The sequence below is a fragment of the Pholis gunnellus genome, assembly GCF_910591455.1.
Source record: "Pholis gunnellus genome assembly, chromosome: 10".
Classification (NCBI taxonomy): domain Eukaryota; kingdom Metazoa; phylum Chordata; class Actinopteri; order Perciformes; family Pholidae; genus Pholis; species Pholis gunnellus.
Window position 1 is genome coordinate 4,629,245 of NC_136537.1, and position 21,493 is coordinate 4,650,737.

General features: G+C 42.8%; 2 protein-coding genes across 4 annotated transcripts; both read left to right on the top strand.

The window, feature by feature from the left end:
• Positions 1-266: 266 nt before the first annotated feature.
• LOC306702013 (long-chain-fatty-acid--CoA ligase 1-like) lies at positions 267-15,163 on the top strand. Its single transcript, XM_079167490.1, has 21 exons — positions 267-284; positions 4,922-5,277; positions 5,858-5,972; positions 6,441-6,505; positions 7,841-7,942; positions 8,135-8,234; positions 8,334-8,509; positions 8,820-8,852; positions 8,942-8,993; positions 9,122-9,195; positions 9,982-10,059; positions 10,217-10,351; positions 10,590-10,724; positions 11,722-11,817; positions 12,065-12,137; positions 12,237-12,325; positions 12,425-12,541; positions 12,689-12,832; positions 12,960-13,064; positions 13,836-13,907; positions 14,038-15,163. The coding sequence occupies exons 2-21, from the start codon at positions 5,083-5,085 to the stop codon at positions 14,176-14,178; spliced, it is 2,097 nt and encodes a 698-aa protein (XP_079023616.1). The 5' UTR covers positions 267-284; positions 4,922-5,082; the 3' UTR covers positions 14,179-15,163.
• Positions 15,164-15,726: 563 nt separating this feature from the next.
• Positions 15,727-21,389, top strand: cenpu (centromere protein U). 3 transcript variants are annotated; one of them, XM_079167497.1, is made up of 13 exons: positions 15,727-15,818; positions 16,246-16,300; positions 16,535-16,622; positions 16,836-17,067; positions 18,119-18,206; positions 18,334-18,417; positions 18,505-18,574; positions 18,683-18,806; positions 18,903-18,981; positions 19,268-19,315; positions 20,276-20,337; positions 20,597-20,753; positions 20,981-21,389. In XM_079167497.1, exons 1-13 carry the CDS (start codon positions 15,814-15,816, stop codon positions 21,104-21,106), a joined length of 1,218 nt encoding a protein of 405 aa, XP_079023623.1. In that variant the 5' UTR covers positions 15,727-15,813; the 3' UTR covers positions 21,107-21,389. The 3 variants fall into 3 exon arrangements, with proteins under 3 accessions (XP_079023623.1, XP_079023625.1, XP_079023624.1); XM_079167499.1 differs by having other exon boundaries at positions 18,698-18,806; XM_079167498.1 differs by having other exon boundaries at positions 18,122-18,206.
• Positions 21,390-21,493: the final 104 nt, after the last annotated feature.

A 21,493-nucleotide genomic window follows, 5' to 3' on the forward strand; every position in this document is an offset into this window, starting at 1 on the left:
ACCGGAAATCAGACTATTATACCTTCAAAATGAAGTATAAACAAACATCCTACAATCATTTATCCGTCAAAAAACAATCTGGGAATACTACAGTCGACTTTTTGATTACTTCAGGATCTCCCAAATGGAATATTGTATCCTATTACACTCTTTCTGCCATGTAGCGTTTATTACTATTATAACAGATTTTATTTTGAAATATGTTATCCGGAAGTAGTGTTTTTACACCCTTAGCTGCGCGTGGTCAGGACAAACTAGAAGCTGGGGAGATCAGCCGCTAACAGGTGGGAAGGAACTTACTTCAAACTAACCAGTTATTGTTGGTGTATTAATATTGAACCAAACATGTTTTTGTGTATTTGTTTGCTATACCACATGCTTTACAACAATTTACAAATGTAGCACACAAAACCCATAGTGGTATTGAAAGATAGATCAGGTCGAACTATTCAAATATCTGTCAGTGTGAAAAAACATGAATACTCGTGACAGAGAGACAGTTTTGTCCTACTTTTTTTATTCATTTGGCGTTAAAATGCATTAATTCATCACTTTCCTTTCACAACCGTAACGTTACACCAAGGAGTCTGCGCGGTAAACCAGTTGTAGTTCACTAGTTGAAGTGTAGCGTTATTTGAAAGACGGTTAAAATGCTGCTATAACGTCTTTACGTCAAAATGGCTTCAGGCACATTTAACGGATTCTGCACGAGCTGGCTCCCTGTTTTCTAAAGCTTGAACGGGGTTTTCCGTTGATGTTGCAGTTTTAACGGTTCTGCAGTTGACCTTTTAGCTCCCGTCACTGCTGTCAGAAGGTTACGCTGGAGCTGAGAATGAATAGCGAAAGTTTTGTTTTCCAAGAGTTACACTAGTCAAGAGTGTTCAATAATATCAATAATATCTCACTACGTTGAAAGTCCAACGGTAGTGAGATATTATGTTAACGGTCCGGCTCTGCATAGACTAGCATTGAGCTGGCTGGCTTGTGTGTGTGTGTGTGTGTATTAGTATGCATTACTGCAGTAAAGATAAAATACTACTCTGTAGAAATATATTTGCATAGAAAACATTAGACAGGTGGACAGAGACTGTAAAATATGACAACTGGGGTCTCCATGACACTGGCACTGCAGCTTTTGAGGTGAAAGGTGACTCGTGTCTGATTGGCTGACATCTATGAACCCACTCTTCTTTCATTGGTTCCTTGCATGCCCCCCCATTTTGCAGCCGCTGAAGAATATTCGACTGATTAACTTTTGGAACAAGGTGCTCCTGTAAACCATCTGACTCAATGTGACACAACGTAACTCAATGTGAAGTGAACGGAGCTCTCTTTGTACTAATACAATGTAATGGAGTACATGTATATAGAAGCATGAAATGGAACTACTCTCATCAAACTACTTGGCATTCCCATATTGATACACAGTGATGCCAAAGCACTGACCAAATATTGACATATGCTTACAATTTATGCAGACATTTTTTCAAATAACACATACAAATGTGTAATAATTCGACAATCAAGATGCAAAGGTAAAAAGTCAAGTCATTAATGTAAGATAACACATGAGTCCCAGAAACCAACTAGTATTTCCAATTCCTACCCTGCCTAAGGTGGGCTGTATTTCAATTCATTTATGATATAATTATAGAAAACAATGTATATTATATTATTCTAATATTATATTATAATTTTAGATATATTTCTCTCAGAATGCGTACCATGATAGCACAATATTTATTTAAATATTAAAGGTATTAAGATTTGGACAGAGCCCTTCTACATTACAGGGCCTAAAGATTTAGTATTAAAAAAAAGACAGTAACCACCATGAGACCCCTCTCATTTCAGTTTAGACCCGGTCAGCCCAGGGGCCTTTGGGCCCCTTGGGTTAGCTTCCCCTTTAACCCGGTTGATAATGCAGCATAGCGTAGAGTAAATGCAACAGGATCTCAGTCTCACTCAGCTGATCCAGTGAAGGTCCGCTGTCACCGACTGATTGAGCTGAAGAACGTATGCGACGCCACAGTCTGAAGCGAAAGCACATTTCTGTGATGGCGTTTAGGTTCTCAAAGGGACAGACATTTCTGAGGGAAGTGAAGCTCAGATTCAATATCAAATTTGCCCTTTTTTAATAATCAACCAATTCAAAACTTTACAAAAGCAATACTGATTGTTGTTTGAACCTCATTTGTGTATAAACTGCCGTTCCAGATGAGTTCTGGCTGAAACGCGTTTGCTTTTGCCCACAATGGATAAGAAGACGTTGGTGCTTTGTTCCTTTTGGTTTTAAAGTATTCCCATTTAACTGAACTGTAACCACGCACAGCATTGGATTTTTTTTTTTTTAGCTGAATATTGCCAGTTTAGGGCTGTTTGTCAGACAAAACCAGCAATTTAAGGACTTAAGAAATTGTAAATCTAACTTTTCAGTATTTCGGGACATTAATTAGCCTCATGGACTCTAAGCACAGACCCGATGTGAAAGCAACAACAGTACACCACAACGCGCTGAGTCGACAGGACAGCTTCCTCTCTGCAGTGTTTCCTTTGATCAGCGTTTATCTCACTCTCGCCTAATCATCTGAGCAGCCCACAGAGGTCGCAGGTCACTGGGGGAAAGGTGAGGCGTCCAGGCCGCTGCTTTAACCTGGTGGCTTTTACAAAGCACTCAGTTAGGATGTCCCATTTCTATTCATGTCTAAACGCAACCTACAGATGAACGGGGCCTTGTTCATGCACAATACACTATTGTGGTATAAGATATGCTATATATTTTATTGTGTTGGTAACAGCCATTACAAAAATCCCAAACTCAGAATGATTGATCTTCCATCTTTTACTATCTCATTGATCTTCTCTGTGGATTAGTACGTTTATTGATTGTTTACACCGAGTCAATCAGGCCCAACGTCTTGCCGCGAGCAGCCAATCAGAGCTCTCCGTGGAGCAAGTGTGACCTTTGATTGGAAGATTAGCTGAGTTGTACCTTGTAACAGAATCTTTGCTGGGTGTTTTGTCCCAATGGTTCATATATATATATATATATATATGTATATATATATATATCCGTGTGTCCACTGTGCGAGAGCAGAGCGAGTGGGCCAGTTGCCGTAGCAGCAGCAGTAACAACAGCATTCCCACGGTCGCTGTCGTTGGACGTTCAGCTAAAGGAAAGCCACTGTCTCACTATTACAGGTGAGGGGGGGGGGGGTTCAAAAGGATAGAACGGTACACTGACATACAGGAACAGCTCTGTGTTCTTATAGAAGGTAACAACAACACGATCGTCATCTCATCCGTCTGCGTGCAGTTATTGAAACCTATAGATACCGGGCGTAGTGTTGTACGGGTTGTTCCAGCTCAGAAGTCGGTTTGAAGTATCTCAGTGACTGGGGAAGAGTTGATTTGTGGCAAATACCTCCGATTGATGAAATGTGTTGAATGTCTTCGATCATGTGACATTCACAGCGGCTGTGAATTGTATTTGTATGTGTTGTGTGTAAGCTATGTTGTTGTTTTCAACCTGTAACCGTGGTAAAGGGAACTGGAAGCTTTACCCCCGCACTGTAGAAAGAACATAATTTTCCCATCACAAGCGAAACGTTTAGTTGGTAACCCTCTGGTATGACCAGTAGCTTGTGGTGGTGAGTGTTTGTTAATGTTAACGTTATAGTCTTGTCTCTCTACTTATGCTACTCTACACCATCGTATAACATTAACTCATTGTCGCTTGTGGCCACAGTGGCTGGTGATGACATCATTTTAACGCTAATAGTATTTTTAAAATATTTCATTTCAAAATGAGAAGAAAAGTTTCTTTAAAAATGCAAAAAGGAAACCTTCCTACAGATGTTACATTACGTTATTGCATGTAAACTGAGGGGCTTATGAGAATGTAAGTGCTTTTCACATGCACTCATCATCAGTGAATATTCACTCCATCAAAGAGGGGAATGACAGCAAGAGACTCACCTGTGTCTGTCTCCTCCGTTAGCTAATGGAGACTGATTTGATTTGATAAACTTTGGTTTCAAATGCAGGCGGTCAGTAGAACTAGTTGTTCCAGGTCATTGTCTTCATCCCCAAGGTTCACATGGAGGTGGGCCTGTCCCCGTGTTACATAAAGACCTCACACTCTGCCTCTAATCTGTTTATTCTTAAACAGCTCTTCTGCTCTGTCGCCTCACCTGTGTGTGTGTGTGTGTGTGTGTGTGTGTGTGTCACCACACTGAAAGCCTTATTCCCAACCTGTTAAACACAACCTGCTCAACTTGTCCTCAGAGAGTCTGTTAAACATACGATACATGATGTAATCTGACTACAGTGTGAGCCGCTGTTATTATTCTACAGCAGTAGCAGCAGAACAAAGAGAGCAGGCTGGAGGTCGACCTTCAGTGAGCGTGGATTCAAGAATTGGAAAAAAGAGAGATGGTGTCCGACATGAACACTGAATGTTTTTGGTTACATTATTATATAGCATTGGTCCAGTTATACCGACTTCCCAGTTCAAAGTTAACGCAGCATCAGCTGCACCCTCTCGTGTCACTTCTGGTTGCCAAAAACCAAGATGGCGACAGCCAGAATGCTGAACTCGGGGCTTCTCAAAACGGCAGTCCACAAACGACTGTGACTACGTCCACTTCTTACACAAAACACAAGATTTGTCCATTTTAGCCAGGCTAGGCTCTAGGGAGGGCTCTGTCAGTCCTTCACTTTGGTCCTGACAGAAATAACTCAACAACTTCTTTACTAGAGGGTAGAATTGTGTAAAGATCTAACTAAGCACATTACAAACACACAGAATGTGGGATGTTATAAGCAACACACCTAAAAACATTAGGGATCAAAATGACTTGAAGTGACAACTTTATAAATGTAAACAAAGGACTGAGCGCTCTTCTCTTCCTCTCTTTAGGTCCCCTCCTGGCCAGCCTCCCGCCTCACACACTCCGTCCTACAACACACACTCACCTCAGGGCCATCAAACACACCCACAATCCTCCACTCCACCCACGTTCACAAACGGGGTACACTCTCCACAAACACACACTCGTCTTGTATCTCATCAGCAGCATCATGCTGAGCCAGGGCTTCCTGCAGAAGCTCAAGTTGCCAGATCTGGACGATGTCAGCGAGTACATCAGTAATGTCTCCACCCCCATGTTGGTCAGCGTGGGGGCCGTGGCTGCTGCGACAACCTACTACCTGGCAACACGGCCCAAGGCCCTCCCACCGGTCTGTGACCTCTGTATGCAGTCCGTTGAGGTTCCGGTGAGTTTAATGCACGGATGCGTGAAGAGGACTGCTGTGTGATTTTAGTATGTCCCCAATACACAGCGTGCCACAACTACTATATCTATTGGGACCCACAATCCTTTGTGCAGCAGATACATGAGCAAGAGGGTCAGTAGTCTGTCCCAAGTGAACAGTGTGTATTTTGTAAAAACAAACGGTTACATGCAGAAAGTAGAAAAAACAAATCAGAAAAAACCCCACAAGAAGAATGTCTAACACATCTTCATTTAGAGAAAATGTCGAGGCGCACAGTATGTACAGTAAAAAGAAAAACATTTGATTTGTAACGCAGCTGTGGATGCAGTGTTGACGGCAGGGCGCTGTGGTGCATTAAGCAAAAAACAGTTCAACTTCCTCCTCGGCCATCAAGACACTACTGCATGATGTATGTTTGTCAATCACTGTAGCAACCTAAACCTGGAAAAGTGCACGTGCAATGACTCAGCACTATTTCTCAGCTAGCCCCACAATAAAGCGAACTGTAGCCGTATGTGGATGAAACATCCGAGCAAGAGACTGAAGCTGATGTCGGATCGATCTTTGTTTCTTTTGTCAGGGTGGAGAGCTGGCACGCCGATCAGTTCTGTTGAACGGAGACGCTAACATGTCACACTTCTACAACGATGCCAGGACAATGTACGAGTTCTTCCTCAGAGGAGTCCGAGTCTCCAGTAAGTGACAAATGCATTGATATGTCGTATTTATTTTAGCTACTCCAGGCGGTCAGCCCACAAAGCAAAGAAGCCTTTCCTCATACACGTGGTTTAAACTTCATGTGCTCGATACCCGGCAACTGATTACTTTCACTTTACTTTTACTTTCAGTTAAGTGAATTCATGTGACTTATTGTGGTTTACTTCAATGACTGGGCCGTATTCTTTGACCCTGCACTTTACTGAACACTATAAGCCTCCCAGCAAGTCTCGAGTCAGCAGCCTTCCCTGGTTACATCACAACACGTTGCCACCACTATAAACAACGTAGTTCAACAGCTGCCCAGAACCACATGTGTGTTTTTACAAAAATATGTGTCTTATATGTCAGCAGCAGAGTATACAGGCTAGGAAGGTACAGTATGTATGTGTGATAAGAAGGTTTCCTCTTCTTCTTTCTCTAATTCTCTGCCGTTCATCCTGTAGATAACGGTCCCTGTCTGGGCTCCAGGAAACCAAAACAGCCGTATGATTGGATGTCCTACAGAGAGGTGAGAGTCGGGCGACACAATGGTGGTTTTCATGTATGGATTTAGTGTCTAATGTAGCTTATTTAATGAATCGTATTTCCTCTAGCTCTGGAAACAATAACGGGGCATTTCACCAGTGTTACACGTAAAGTTCGGTTAAAGCAGCAACAAGGAACTTTCATTTTTTGGCGTCGCCTGAGGACGAAAGCGGACGTTTTTTTTTCCCGGAATGAAGACTGCATTTCCCGTGAGCACCACCGCCTCGTGCTGTAAACATCTTGATCTGGCTGATGCATGCAAGAAAGATGCAACTTAGTCATAAAGAGCTTCACATTACTTTGGGGCCTTTGCTTTGCTTGACAAATGCAGCTAAAGTTAGCTTCATTCAACTCATTTTAGCACCAGTCTTCTAGTTGATGTTCTTGTTCTTGTTGTTCTACTTTAGACTGCTCCATAACTAATTAAACATGCCTTGTAGTACTTTTAACATGTGAGAATAGTTCTTGGTCTTCTGTGGCTCTGGAGGAGAAAATAACCCTTGTGATGTCGTCAAGGTTATCTCAGATACAGCTACGTCACGACCCGGCTCAAGGCTACACAAAGGAGGAGACCACATGAAGAGTAGAAGAACTAAAAAGTGTATTTCACGTAACTAAAAGCAAAACGAGTGTCACTGGTCTCCTCTCTGAAGAGGCCTGTTCAGAGACGGTCGTCACAGCTGGCGGGTTATACATTAATAACAGAAAGCCTGCGTTATATATGGGATATATATGGGATTATGGAGGATTATGGAGTTTAAAAGTCAAGGGCATTTACATGGCAGAAAAAGTGCTATCAAGGTGCATTATGGGACGTGTGGGATCCAGTATGTTTGCAGTTTGACCCACACTAGGCTCTAAAGTCACAACATCTAGGCCTCTGCTACATAGATTTTGATCATTAAAAATAAATAAAAAATCTTGAGTCCTCCCAGCTTCATGGAAGAGCAACACTAAGTCACTTTATTACCCCATTTAAATGTAACAATCACGATTACATTCTCCAATTACAACGCTATCATTTTTTAACAGGGGACAGATTTCTTTACAAGTTGACTCACTAGCAAAACATTAATTCAGCTTGAGCCGTGATCAAAGTGAATGAACATTCCAGCAGAGTGACCTCCATGTTTTATCAGCTGATTACACTGTTGTGAAACCAGTGGCCTCTGACATGTTTACTGTGGTAGCAACCATGCATGTGAGTGTTTGGTATTGATACAAAAGTCCCCACACATGGCATATGCCCTGTGCCCTTATGATTGATTTAATGAGGCTGAACAAACGGTGTGTGTGGGTGTGTGGGTGTGTGTTTCAGGTAATGGAGCGAACAGAGAATCTGGGTTCAGCATTTCTTCACAAAGGACACTCCAAGACCACAGACCCCCACGTTGGCATCTTCTCTCAGAACAGACCTGAGGTATAGACGACCTTTACCCATCGAGCCTGATCGCTTTAATATCACACTGCTTCACTGACCCATTACATAGACACACATGCATATTTTTAGATTCACTGTGACTGACAGAGGATATCATGATGTTTATAATCTTATTAGTGTCTTATCTGCTATTGCCTATGTGTGTGTCTGTGTGTGTGTGTGTGTGTGTAGTGGACCATCAGTGAGCTGGCATGTTACACCTATTCTCTGGTGGCAGTCCCTCTGTACGACACACTGGGAACAGAAGCCATCGGCTACATTATAGACAAAGGTAAACCCCAGCAGTGACACCACAATGACATCATCAATGCCCTTATATGGCAGTGGTTTAGTGGCGAAGAACCGCGTGTGAGCTGATCTGTTTCTGCAGCCTCCATCTCGACCATCGTGTGCGACGTGGTAGATAAAGCCAACCTGGTGCTGGACTGTGTCCGGGACAGGAATCACTCTGTGAAAATCATCGTTCTGATGGAGACCCCCAGTGTGGACCTGGTCAACAGGGGGCAGCAGGCTGGAATCCACATCCTCAGCCTGCAGGAGATGGAGGTCAGCAGGTCTTTCTTCTGTCCCTTAATTCCTCTGCCCTTTTTGTATGTTCGGTTGTTTATTTTTCTCTTCACTTAGTTTGGATACATTCGGTTCCCTGACGGGGAGCCATAATGTGATGGCCACCTACGTAACCCTTTATAAACCCGTTGAAAAGCTATTTTGGCGAGATTTCTTCTTGTGGTGCCTTCATTCCAGTTGTCATGTTTTGTTATTTAGATATTCTTGTTATTACTGTGTTCTTGTCATTTTCTCTGCCACTTGATCTCATCCACAATGGCTTCACTAATGTGCTTTTCTTGTTGTGCAGGCCATTGGGAAGGCCAACCACCACCAACCAGTGGTAAGTCAACAGTATCCTGTAAAGGAGCTATTACCAGTTGATACTTCAAATAGTAACGATGTGTGTGTTTGACCATCGACTCCCTGCAGCCTCCACGACCTGAGGACATGGCTCTCATCTGCTTCACCAGTGGAACAACAGGTCCCACACACACACACATTAGTTTCACCCAATACAATTTCCATCAGTATCTGAAATGAACATTACATATACACTTAAACTCCAAATAAATGGTTTGTGTGTGTGTGTGTGTGTGTGTGTGTGTTCAGGAAACCCAAAGGGAGCTATGTTGACACATACAAATGTTGTGTCCAACTGCTCAGCCTTCATCAAAATGACGGAGGTGAGTGTGATTCTTGAGCTGTTAAAGTTACAGTGAAACAGTCAGAGCTTCTTTATTAGAAGGATTTCAATCAAAGGGGAGGAAGGTTTCCTGCTGTACCTCCTCCTCTCTATATCTACCTCCTCCTTTCCTTTTCCATCTCATCCTCTCCCTTCCCTTCTCTGCCTCTTCCTTTCCTCCCCTGCTTTCTACTCTACCTCTATCTTTCCTTCGCCTAAATAAAAAAGACATAAAACCTCTTATAATTACTCATAATATAACATTACTGTAACTGACAAAACAAGTTTTTACTGCTGTACTAAAACAGATTTACTGAGGAACAAAGCAAAGGAGAAACCAGAAATTAAAAATGTGAATTCACAGAAACTCAGAAGGCACAGGATAGACAGGAATGTAAGAAAAGGAGGGGGAGGTTAGTGCAGATTCAGCTTTGTTGGTTAGAAATACCTCAAACCCTCCGCCGAATCCGGATCCAGATGTGCCACCTCATTGTAAGAGGAAGAACCACTAATGAAACATTATCAGTGTTTGTTGATGAACACTCCCCTCTTCTCTCCAGTCGTACGCTAAGACCACCTCAGAGGATGTCTTGCTGTCTTTTCTGCCTCTGGCCCACATGTTTGAGAGGGTGGTGGAGGTACAACCACTGACTGTTTTCCCTTCCTGTCTGGTTCATGTCCATCGGTGTGTGTGTGTGTGTCTGTACAACCGTGTGTCCCTGTGTGTGTGTGTGTGTGTGTGTGTGTGTGTTTGTCTTCCTGTCTGTGTGTGCATGCCGTGTTTTAGGTTTCCTGTCCATTGTCTCGCAGTGATGTCCATATTTCCTTCCTGCCCTTGGCTCATATGTTTGAGAGAGTAGTCCAGGTATTGTTTGTCGCCGTAGTTCCCATTGTCGCCCTTTTTGTTGAAGACCAAACATTATTCCTGCAAACCCTTGTGTGGTTACCTCCCTTTCATTGCATACTAAGCTCTGGTGACCTCTTAACTCCTCCCCTCTCTGTCTTTCTGATATTGCTGACAGGGAGTGATGATAGTGCACGGAGCCAGTATTGGCTTTTTCCAGGGCGACATTCGCCTGCTGTCAGATGACCTGAACACACTGAAACCCACGGTGTTTCCTGTGGTTCCCCGACTGCTCAACAGAATGTATGATAAGGTAGGTGGTGCACGGTGTCGGCTCAGAGGTGGAGCGCTGCTCCGGAGTCTGGTGAATGTTCAAGACTTCACCGTAAGCACCATTTTGCATGAATGTAGCATCAAGATAAAGGAGGGTGATGATGCTGTTCCTACTAATTATGGTGTGTGTGTGTGTGTGTGTGTGTGTGTATGTGTGTGTGTGTGTGTGTGTGTGTGTGTGTGTGTGTGTGTGTGTGTGTGTGTGTGTGTGTGTGTAGATCTTTGGGCAGGCCAACAGCCCCCTGAAGCGCTGGCTGCTGGGATTCGCCTCCAGGAGGAAGGAGGCAGAGATGAGGAACGGCATCGTGAGGAGAGACAGTATCTGGGATCGACTCATCTTCCGGAAGGTTCAGGTACGCAGAGCAGCACGGTTTATAAACTCACTGTATGGTCGGCTGCTACATTTCCATGGATGTGTTTTTTCCACGAGGGCCGGTTGATATGTCCGATTCATTCCAATAACTTTATGTTTTGTTGTAAAATGTCTCCATTGTGAAAATGAAGTTATTGCAATAGGACCATTGTAATCTTCCTGCATTCAGCAGAACCTCAAACTAGTCTGTCACTAGTTTGAGGTTCTTGTATCATTCTGTATCTGTCCAGTGTTGTTCCTTGTCTATTCAAATCTGAACATTCACATTCTATCCATCTATGTATATCTCTTTTTATATATATATATATATATATATATATATATATATACCCTGGTACATCGTGGTACATGTAGGCCCTGCTGGCAGCAGGAGAACTTTCTCTGTCAATGTAGCTTGCATCAATAATTTTCTTTCTGCAATGAACTACATTTACCATCATCACTGATTGTACATCCACATAAAAAGTGGCAAATGTTTCCCTTTAATATGAGCACACTAGTTTACAGTTTAGTCTAAATTCAGACACTTTGTTTGCTGGTGTTTGAAGACTCGTGTAGGTTTCATGAAGTCATGTAACGCAGACACAGGTTTAAGTCATATGTAGGAGTTCTAGGGACATATAATAAAATCAACTGTTCAATCTGTGTTCTGATTCCATTTAGATTTGTACAGTTTCACTTGTTTATTATATCTTGCTTTAATGTACTAATGCTTCTTGTTATTGCACAATATGTTTTCTATTGCAACATTGCAGGAGATGAATCAATGCCTTATATGATAAGCTAAGATAATCATACAAGGCATTGATTCATCTCCTAAGAGTTTACCCAACAGTAGAATGTGTACAACATTGTCATCAGCCTCCGACAGCTGCAAAGGCATAAACACTATGTGGCATCTTCAGATTGACATGAATGTGTTGTGGAAGTGACTGATAGAGCAGTCGAGCACTAACGCAGTGTGCTGCCCTCTGCAGGCCAGCCTCGGAGGTCGCGTGCGTCTCATGCTGACAGGAGCTGCTCCCATCTCCCCTATTGTGCTCACCTTCCTCAGAGCTGCAGTAGGCTGCCAGGTAACACACACACACACACACACACACACACACACACACACACACACACACAGGCCCTTGTTTCACATGTTATCCGATCACTTTCTATCACCTTTCCTGAAAGTAGAAATGCAGCCGTCTGATCTCGGCATCCTGATCCACGCTCCTTGTCTGTCTCCAATAGGTTCTACATTGCATAGTCCTGTGCTTGTAGTAGGGTTAGCAGTCATGATAACGATAATAATCATGTGTTTTTTCTTTGTCTCAGTTCTATGAAGGTTATGGACAAACAGAGTGCACTGCTGGATGCACCATGACCATGCCCGGAGAATGGAAAGCAGGTAATAAATACAAACGACTTCATTCATGTGTTCGAGCTCTCAGCGCTCTGAGTTACAAAGAACAAGTTGATCACTCTGAACTTGACCTCGTGGCCACAGGTCACGTCGGAGCCCCTCTGCCCTGTAACTCACTGAAACTGGTGGACGTGTCCGAGATGAACTACCTGGCTGTGAACGGGGAGGGAGAGGTGAGACATAAAGACAAGCACACGTCTTCACAGAAACTCTGTCTTCTACCACAATATCACGTCACTCATACGTGTGTGTGTGTGTGTGTTGGTTTCTAGGTGTGTGTGAAGGGCCCTAACGTGTTCCAGGGCTACCTGAAGGACCCCGAGAAGACTGCGGAGGCCATTGATGCAGACGGATGGCTTCACACGGGGGACATTGGAAAATGGCTTCCTGTAGGTTAAGTAGTGCCGCTCTGACTTCTTTTTAAATCATTCATCTCAGCTTCACACATATTTATTCTGACCAAAGTTCATCGCGTGTCTGACGGCCTGTGGACGTTTGGTGAGAAATGTAATCCTGTGTGCATTGTGTGTGGACAGAACGGCACGCTGCAGATCGTGGACAGGAAGAAGCACATTTTCAAGCTGGCACAGGGGGAGTACATCGCTCCTGAAAAGATAGAGAACGTGTACATCAGGTGCGATGCAGTGGCGCAGGTCTTTGTGCATGGAGACAGTCTGCAGGTAGGCGGAGGACATTCTCACTCTGCGTGTGTGTCACGGATGTGTGTGCTACTCATTCCTGTGTAACTGCAAACTGTATTTGCTGTATTTGCTGTATTTACCTTGTAAGTATCGTATTTATCTCCAGGCGTGTCTGGTAGCAGTGGTGGTACCTGACCCCGACTTCCTGTCTAGCTGGACCAAGAGGACCCTGGCACTGGAGGGCAGCTACCAGGATCTATGTGGCAGAGCGGTAATACTTCACACAGTTTGATCACAGATCACACAAGAAAGGAAACTAGGATCTAGTAAACGGCTGTATTTATTTCTAGTTCATCTATTTGTCTTACGGGGAAAATAGATCCACTAAAGGGCTATAGAGTGGTGTGAGGCTGATCCTAGTATGTTTATTGACACAATAAGTAATTAGCTACTAGCACACGACTGGGCTCCCACCAAGCAGTTGTAACACCTCAACACCAACTGCTGAAGTTCTTAGTGGAGGACAGTCCTCAACAGTAAGCAGAGAAGTCCAAAATGGATTCGTGAAAGTAACTGGAAAATGGTGGAAACATCCAGCTTTGATCACTGCGAGCGGTTGCTTTAATGAATGCAAACTTCAGCAAACCTTCTGAAAAAACAGAAAACAAAAGACCAACTCAAGGATCACTATGTGTTGAATTATTGTAAAAATGTGCACTTCTAATAGAGTTCAGTAACATCTATTTTAAAATGAATGGAAAAGAACCTGATTGGTGGTGCTGGTGGAGGGGTACTTGAGTTCATCTGGTAGGGCTGTGGGCTACATCAGGTTAGGAACTGCTGCTATAGATGGGATCTACACAATACCAGGTACTTAACATGTACATGTACAGTCAAATGCAATCTAATAACTACTACAAATACTACTCTGTGAAACTTCATTTTCAATTAAGACTGTGTCAGAAAAGCGTAGCTCATGCAGCGAGTGTTAATTGAAGTGACATCATTATTCTGAGGTACCTCCCTTTTATTGTCTGATCAGGAGGTCAAGGCGGCCATCTTTGAGGACATGGTGCGATTGGGCAAGGAAGGAAGCCTCAAGTCCTTTGAGCAGGTAAAAACACTTGAGTCATCTTTTCCTGTGCACCACTTGGTAGCTCTGTAGGCTCTGCAGTGTTCATCCAAACGGTGTCCCTGGAAGTGAAACACATTCATCCTGCCAACATGTGTGTGTTTCCTTTTAGGTGAGGTCCATCTACATCCACACCGAGCTGTTCTCAATCGAGAACGGCCTGCTCACTCCCACGCTGAAGGCCAAGAGGAACGAAATGCGACAGTACTTCAGAGCCCAGATGGACGAGCTGTACGCTGGGATCAAAATCTAGGAGGAGGCCATGAAGGAGGAACAGAGACACACGGGCTACCAAAGGTGTTTGTAGGGGAGAGGAAGACGAGGAGCACAAGCTGAAGCTCACAGAGGGGACCAAAGGGACCACGTTGAGTCCTCACGGCCAGTAACACTAGAAACAACAGCAACAGGAGGCGCTGTAGCTTTTAGTGGAACTTGATTCAGAGCACGTAGAACAAAACCAGTGCCCTTTAGGATCTGTGGCACAGAATACAAGACCTCTGAAGGTCCAGAGTAGCTTAAAATACATGTGTCTATTGATGAAATAGTTTTGCCTTTGCTATGTACAGAACAAAGTTCTGTGATAACGTGTTGATTCTAATCAGCTATTTTGAGATATTTTCATTCAGGATGTTTTTAAAAGGGAAATATCAAAGTGCAGCTCTGTAGCATCTCAGGACTTTACTGGTAGGAACCACTCATAATACCTCCTACACACACACACACACGCGCGCACACACACACACACACGCCTTTTCATTTCAAGCATAGCAGACGACTGACCACTGTTTATGGTTTTATCTTATTGCGTTTCAAGAGTTTGTTCAGTAGAAAGTTTCTATCCAGAATGGATAACGGGACTGTTTCTGGGTCCAATTAGCACCCTGTTGACCAGCAGAGTGAGCCATATTAAAGATAATCTGAACAACGCCAGGTGGAAACAGGGAATTCAGGTACTAAAGAATGTTCAGGACAAAGGGAAACTGTGTTTTTAATTTATTTATGGTAACATGAAGGGTAGAGATTTGCTAAAGGAATCAGTTTTCTTAAATTATTATTATATGCTGAAGAAGGGTGAAACTATACGTTTCAAAATGACATTGTTCACAATCTAAAATGAAATCCTTTTGAATGTTTAAAGTTTTAATTTTTTGGAAGTATTTTTGTTCTTGCTATAACTGTTTGTTCTGTCATCTCAGATTTGTTTTGTAAAGATTTGAATTAAAAAATCATCAAGAGAGCTGTGTGATCTGTCCTTTGCTTCATTAGGGCTGTGTGATCAGGTAAAACTATTTAAAGATGTAGTTACGTTTTAGTGAGTCTCATATTTACTCCAGGGATTGGTATATACATGGTATCTATGAGACCAGGACATTTTTTATCCTAATATATTTTATTTAGTATAGATTGTATTGTTTATATGCACGACATTAATTAACAAAAATTAAAAACATGTATTCCTAGGTCCTGAAACTACTGTTGTTGTAGTTGTATTTAAGGTATTTTTATGAACATTAATTTTACTGCTGCTTTTCTGTTTCACTTTGTTCGCTTAAAAAAAGATCCTCAGAGCAGATACTGAACCCTTTCGCTCTCCGTAGGATCTGCTCGGGGAAGCTGTTTTTACTATCTTAGAAATATTTAATAAAGGTAAACTACATCCAGACTATATCACCGTAAAATGAATGCTAAAACGTTTTGATTCATCCACATAAACTCATTTTGGGAGGTCACGTTTTCTTCATTATAAATTGTACCATCTCACACCCCTGTATTTCTGGAATGGTACAGTCCGGAACTTGAATCATTTTGCGGGAAGCTGCTTCTTTCCAATTCGAGCTACGGAGTTTTCAAAACTGTTCAAAACAAACGTGTTTGCTACTTGTTCCAAATGAGGTGAGAAATATACATTTTAAGTTATAATCTAACCCATGTATGAACCCATATCTGTAACACACGCCACTCTTTCTTATGTTGGTAAAGTCACATTTCATTTAAAAGTCTGACAACATACCGTTAAGTAACGATACGACGTTGGCCTGCTGACCTTATAACGTAACGCAGCTAAAGCACAACTTGCTTATAGCTTTGTGCTGTTCGCAACCGACACTCAGTAACGTGAGCAATAACGTCGTCAAACTAGCATAGCGTTGGCCTTTGTTTCAAGTTGTGTTATATAGTGTGTAAGCATACCGAATGGTAGAGAAGCTAGATTGAAGTTTAATGCTAACTAGGGACCAGAGTCATTTGTTTGGAGGAGGAGGAGGAGGAGGAGGAGGATGATGATGAAGATGAAAAAATGCCCCTGTCTTTGTTTCCACAGTGCCAAAAAGGGCAGAAGAGCCAAAGTGCTCACAGTGCCACAACAGCAGAGTCGGGTGAGTTGGTCACTGTAGCATTTGCACCATTCACATTGAAGTGCACTGTGATTTGTGAGAACAGTACTAAAGGGATAGAAACGGGTCATTCCCTTGTCAGCTGAGTTTTTCTTCTCTCAGTGAAATGCAACAGTATGCCTGTAATCGTGTTATTACACCTTGTTGTATAAAGAAAGCGTGATCGACTGTAAACTATGGAACTTGAATTGTTTTCTCTGTTGTGTTTGAATTCAGAAAGGCTCATCTAATGATCAGATGGATTCTCCCAACCTGTCCTCTATAGACAAAGCTAGCTTCCTCGAGGGACTGCAGCAGAATCATGGTCAGTTTATTACACTGTAGGCGAGATCACGATCCATGTCTGGGTCATTATGTCTCCGTGGGTCTTGAAGAAAAGCAGATTTCACAGTAACATTCATGCTTGTTTCTTCCTTTCTTCCTCAGTTTATTCGCGGTCGCTTTGTTTCCAGAATCTAGCTTGATGTTAAACCACCAACATTGTGCTGACCAGATAACTGTCTGTCTCGCTTACAAGGTAACCCTCTGCACAGCACGGCCGTGGAGGAAGATTTGAACGTCCCAGAGGAGGATCAGAGGAGCGGAGGCAAAGCCGGGAGGAAGGAAGCTCCTCAGACGGCGAAGACCGCTGTAAAACAGCGCGGAGCTGCCGTGAAGAGGAAGGAGACGGAGAGGGACGGAGAGAAGGAGAAGGAGGAGGAGGAAGAGGAGAAGAGAAAGAGGAGCAGGAGAAGTACTGGAGGGACGAGGTGAGCTCACAGAGGTCCCTTTCCAGTCTGCCATGATGATGACAAACCTTCCACAGAGACCATGATGATGAGATTGGTCTTTAAAGACATTCTTTTAAAGAATGTCTGACATGTTATTGAACCAAATAGTATTCATTACACAAATACTAATATAAAAAATAAGTACAGTTTCCTACTGAGTATTTACATGACATCATCATTACAGATGTAAGGCAAATGAAATATTATTGTCATTAAATATCAAAGTGACTAGTGAATCGGATGGTATCAAAGTAATGCTGTATCGATCTGTAATGAGTCGATACATGGGTAACCGTACGTTTCACACACCGTGTATCGAGATACGTAACAGATCGGCTTGAATAGGAAAGATACACAGCTGTGATACTGAATAGAGATCTATATACACATACCAACATGTCAACTAATATACAAGACACATTCATACACTCATACGTTCATAACTGACCCCCAAAGCAAGGGACAAATAAACCCATTTGAAGGGAATAATTACACATGGCCATATGTGTGTGTGTGTGTGTGTGTGTGTGTGTGTGTGTGTGTGTGTGTGTGTGTGTGTGTGTGTGTGTGTGTGTGTGTGTGTGTGTGTGTGTGTGTGTGTGTGTGTGTGTGTGTGTGTGTGTGTGTGTATATATATATATATATATACTGTATATATGTGTGTGTGTGTGTGTGTGTATATATATATATATATATATATATATATATATACTGTATGTATACATATATACAGTATATATATATATATACGAAAACGCCACAAAAAAAAAAACTTATAGTAAAAACAGAAGAAAGGTAAAGAGAGACGATTTAGAAAGACAATCACAAGTACAATAAAAAAGACAAACAAAAGAATTGTCATGACAATGAGTCGGGTCCAAAGGGTCCGGAACGTGGAGCAGGAATTGGAGTAAAGGGTCCGTCGAGGGGGCAGCTTGCAGAAACGGTGGTGTGGCTCATACTGTTTCTATTCTGAGAGCTAATATTCTGTGTTCCCATCAAATTATTAATCTTGTCTCTGTGTCCCAAGAAGGCCGGTGGAAAATCAGCAGACCAAGAAAGGCAAGAAGACAGAGCGTGAAACAGGAAGTGGAGTGTCCGGTGACGCTGCGCCACAGGTAAGGAAGTGAAGAATGAAAAGTCTCCAACAACAAGCGTGGCGTCTATAGTATACCACAGTTATGCTAATAAGATCATAGCGACTTCCTGTATGACTGGTTAAGAACATGTTTGTTTTTATTGCAGGAGAAAGCTGACCCTGCCTATAAGAGAGTGCTGTCCTCTGAGGAGGAGGAGGAGGAGGAGGAGGGGGATGAAGATGGGAGTTGGGTGAGGACTACCGGCAGCAGAGCCTAGCATCCACAGGAATGTGCCGTTCATTTGAACTCTGTCTTTGTCTTTATGTTGTTTACTCAGATCCCAAGTCCAAAGAAGGCCACGGTTTTAAGTTTGGTCAGAGGCAGAAAGTCTAGAACTTCTTCTTCAGGTGAGGGGAGAGAACTAAAGAGTCCCTTCAAGCATGTGTTTGAACTCTGTGTGAAGGAACTATCCTTCGTCTTGTTGAACTTTGAACCACAAAACCTCTCACGTGAAGGCAGTGCGTCTGCAGGACCAGAGAAGGCCACCAGAGACCAGCAGAGGAGGAAGAGACGTGGTGGGGGAGGGACAGAGCCAGAGGTGGTGCTGGAGGCCTTCCTGGACTTCTGTGACCAGTACAGGTGAACTAGGACATCCACACAAGTAGCCTGAGCTCTAACCCACACCATGACAACTACTCTATTCACAGGTTACATTTGTGTGTGTGTGTGTTTCAGAGAGTCTGTGGAGTCTAAAGCAGTCAAACAGGCTGTTGATTCTTTCTCCTCCAATGTGGAAGAGCAGCTGTTAGAAAAGGTCAGACTTTACCTCTTCTATTTACTTTTGTGACATTTAGAGATTCAGATTTACTTTTGTTCACCAGAAGAGAGAAAAACACTCGACTTAATTAGGATACAAATATAGTTTAGTGCTTATAACCACCTTTTCCCAAAGTTTCCCCCCCCCCCAAAATAAGCCGCTATGACATCATCATGGTGTTGATTTAGTCCACAATGAATGTGATCCTACATATGATAACAGAAGTGAATAATACTGATTCAAACCGGACATGTCTGTTCTCTGGTGTCTTCTTCTCTTCCAGATCTCGTCTTTAAAGGAGTTCAAGATTCTAAAAAGAGAAAATGCCAAGGTAACTATGGCAACCCACCATGCTCCAGGCTTTAGGGATGGGAATAGAGCGACACAGGGATTCTGTGTGTTTGGAGGCTAACCGCGCAGGTTAGCGTCTCACTGGGTTCCCTCCACTAAAAGCCAATGGCTTTGTATCATTGCATTTTGGATCAATTCAGAAAAGAATCTCTGTGACAAACACGCGTTCACTGAAATGTTTTGATCTTCAGCGCGAGTAAACAACGTTTTGTGGTCTCGTTTAGCCACTTGTTAGCAGCCGCCTTTTTTAAGACATAACAAAAAGCTTCAAAATTCATAAGAGGGCTATTTATTGACATATTTTATATCACAGCAGAAAAAGTTCTTGTGTTAACCACGGACCTTGTTTCAGCCATCTCCCCAAAACACTTTGAACGATCACTTTGACTTCGAGATGAGAGAACCGGGAGTGCCTAAATTGCTGACTCATGTCCGTGTTTTAGCACTCTTATCGGCCGGTCGTTGAACACTGAAATATCTCAACGACTATTGGATGAATTTCGCACAGACATTCATATTCACCAGAAAAAGTGAATTCTTCTCACTTTTGAGTGAGCCCTGACTTTTCCTCGAGTGCCACCAGGAGGTTGTGGTTCGTGGTTTTGACTGGAACGTCTCCACTACTATTGGATGGGGTGCCATGACATTTGGTGCAGACAATGTATTTCCCCCTCGGGATGAATGATCATGAGTTAGGTGATGCTCTGACTTTTCTACCAGCACCATCGTCCGCTCAAAGCTATGATTTCTCCTCTACTTTGTTTGGTGAACAAATACTAGCGATGTCACTGTGAACATGTTAGCATGTATTAGCTCACAGCACCAGCGTACAGCCTCACAGAGCTTCTTAGTCATGTTACATAACACCGGGCCGCTTCATGGCAGCACTGTACTTACTTTTGCTTTCGGTCCCGTTGGTGTTTGTGTGCGCATGTGTCAGGTGGGTTCTTCGATCCGCACAAAGACACAGAGACTGCTGGAAGCCAAGCATGAGCAGATGAGGTGAGAGGAGGTCCAGATGCACAACACACACCAGTTTACTGTTCTACAAACTCAGTTTACTGTAAGATATTTACTGTCTGTAAACTCAAAATATATTTAGTCATCCAAACATCCACAGGGGTTGACAATTAGATGCACTATTGACACTTAAAAAAATGTATTTTCAGTGTTAAAAACTATGATTAATAACCTATGATCCCCAGCCTACTTAAACATGCTGTAAACCACAATGACCTTTACGCTGTGTGTGGTCGGTCAGGGCAGAGAGGCAGGCGTGGTTGCTAGAAAAGGAGGAAGCTCAACTTGAAGTCCGGTTGGCCGATCTGAGACGAGGCCACGCCTTTCTGCATGACATCAGAGAGCTCAACAGACAATATCTGGTCTACCGACACAAACACCCCAAAGAAAAGGAAATGGTATACACACACACTCACACACTCTCTCTCAAGTCCCATGAAATGAATATTGACCTTAGAAATAATGGAAATCATAACCTGATTATTGTCTGGTTATCTGTGTGTCTTAGCCTTAGGTACAACTTTAGCAACACAAACTACCGTTACCTTGATTTGATGCTTTAAAGCGTTCCAGTGAACCTCCCATAGTGACGCACTGCTTCCTTTCCTCCTCTCGTCCCGTCCAGTACGGGGCGTCCAGCTTGCCTGCTCTGCTGTTGGAGACCAAGCATATTCAGGGAGCAAAGCATCAGCTGGGAGTAAACAACAACCCACTCAAGAAACAGCTGATGAAGAAGAAGAATTGGAAATAGACATTTAGACATGCACATAGAGCAATAATACGGCCGTTTTAAAGCCTAGTACAGAAAACGCCTTCACATTTTGGATTAAGTGTTGTAGTTCAGAAGTCATTATGTATATACCCCAAATCCTGCCCATCCTGGATCATTGCTAGATAAAAATCAATACTGTAAGTATAAATGAATGCAAAACAAAAATCATTTTTCTTGACAAAATAATGTAAGAAGTTCTATTTCTGGGTGATTTTGAATGTGTGTAGTCAAATTGTTTTCCCTTGTATATGAGTTCTGTAATTTTCTCCGATAGATGCATTAAATATGTATCAAATACTGTAGTTTCAGTTTCTCTAAATACATTTAAGCGTCTTGAGGAACTGGTCGGAACGCTGCCAGTTTTCT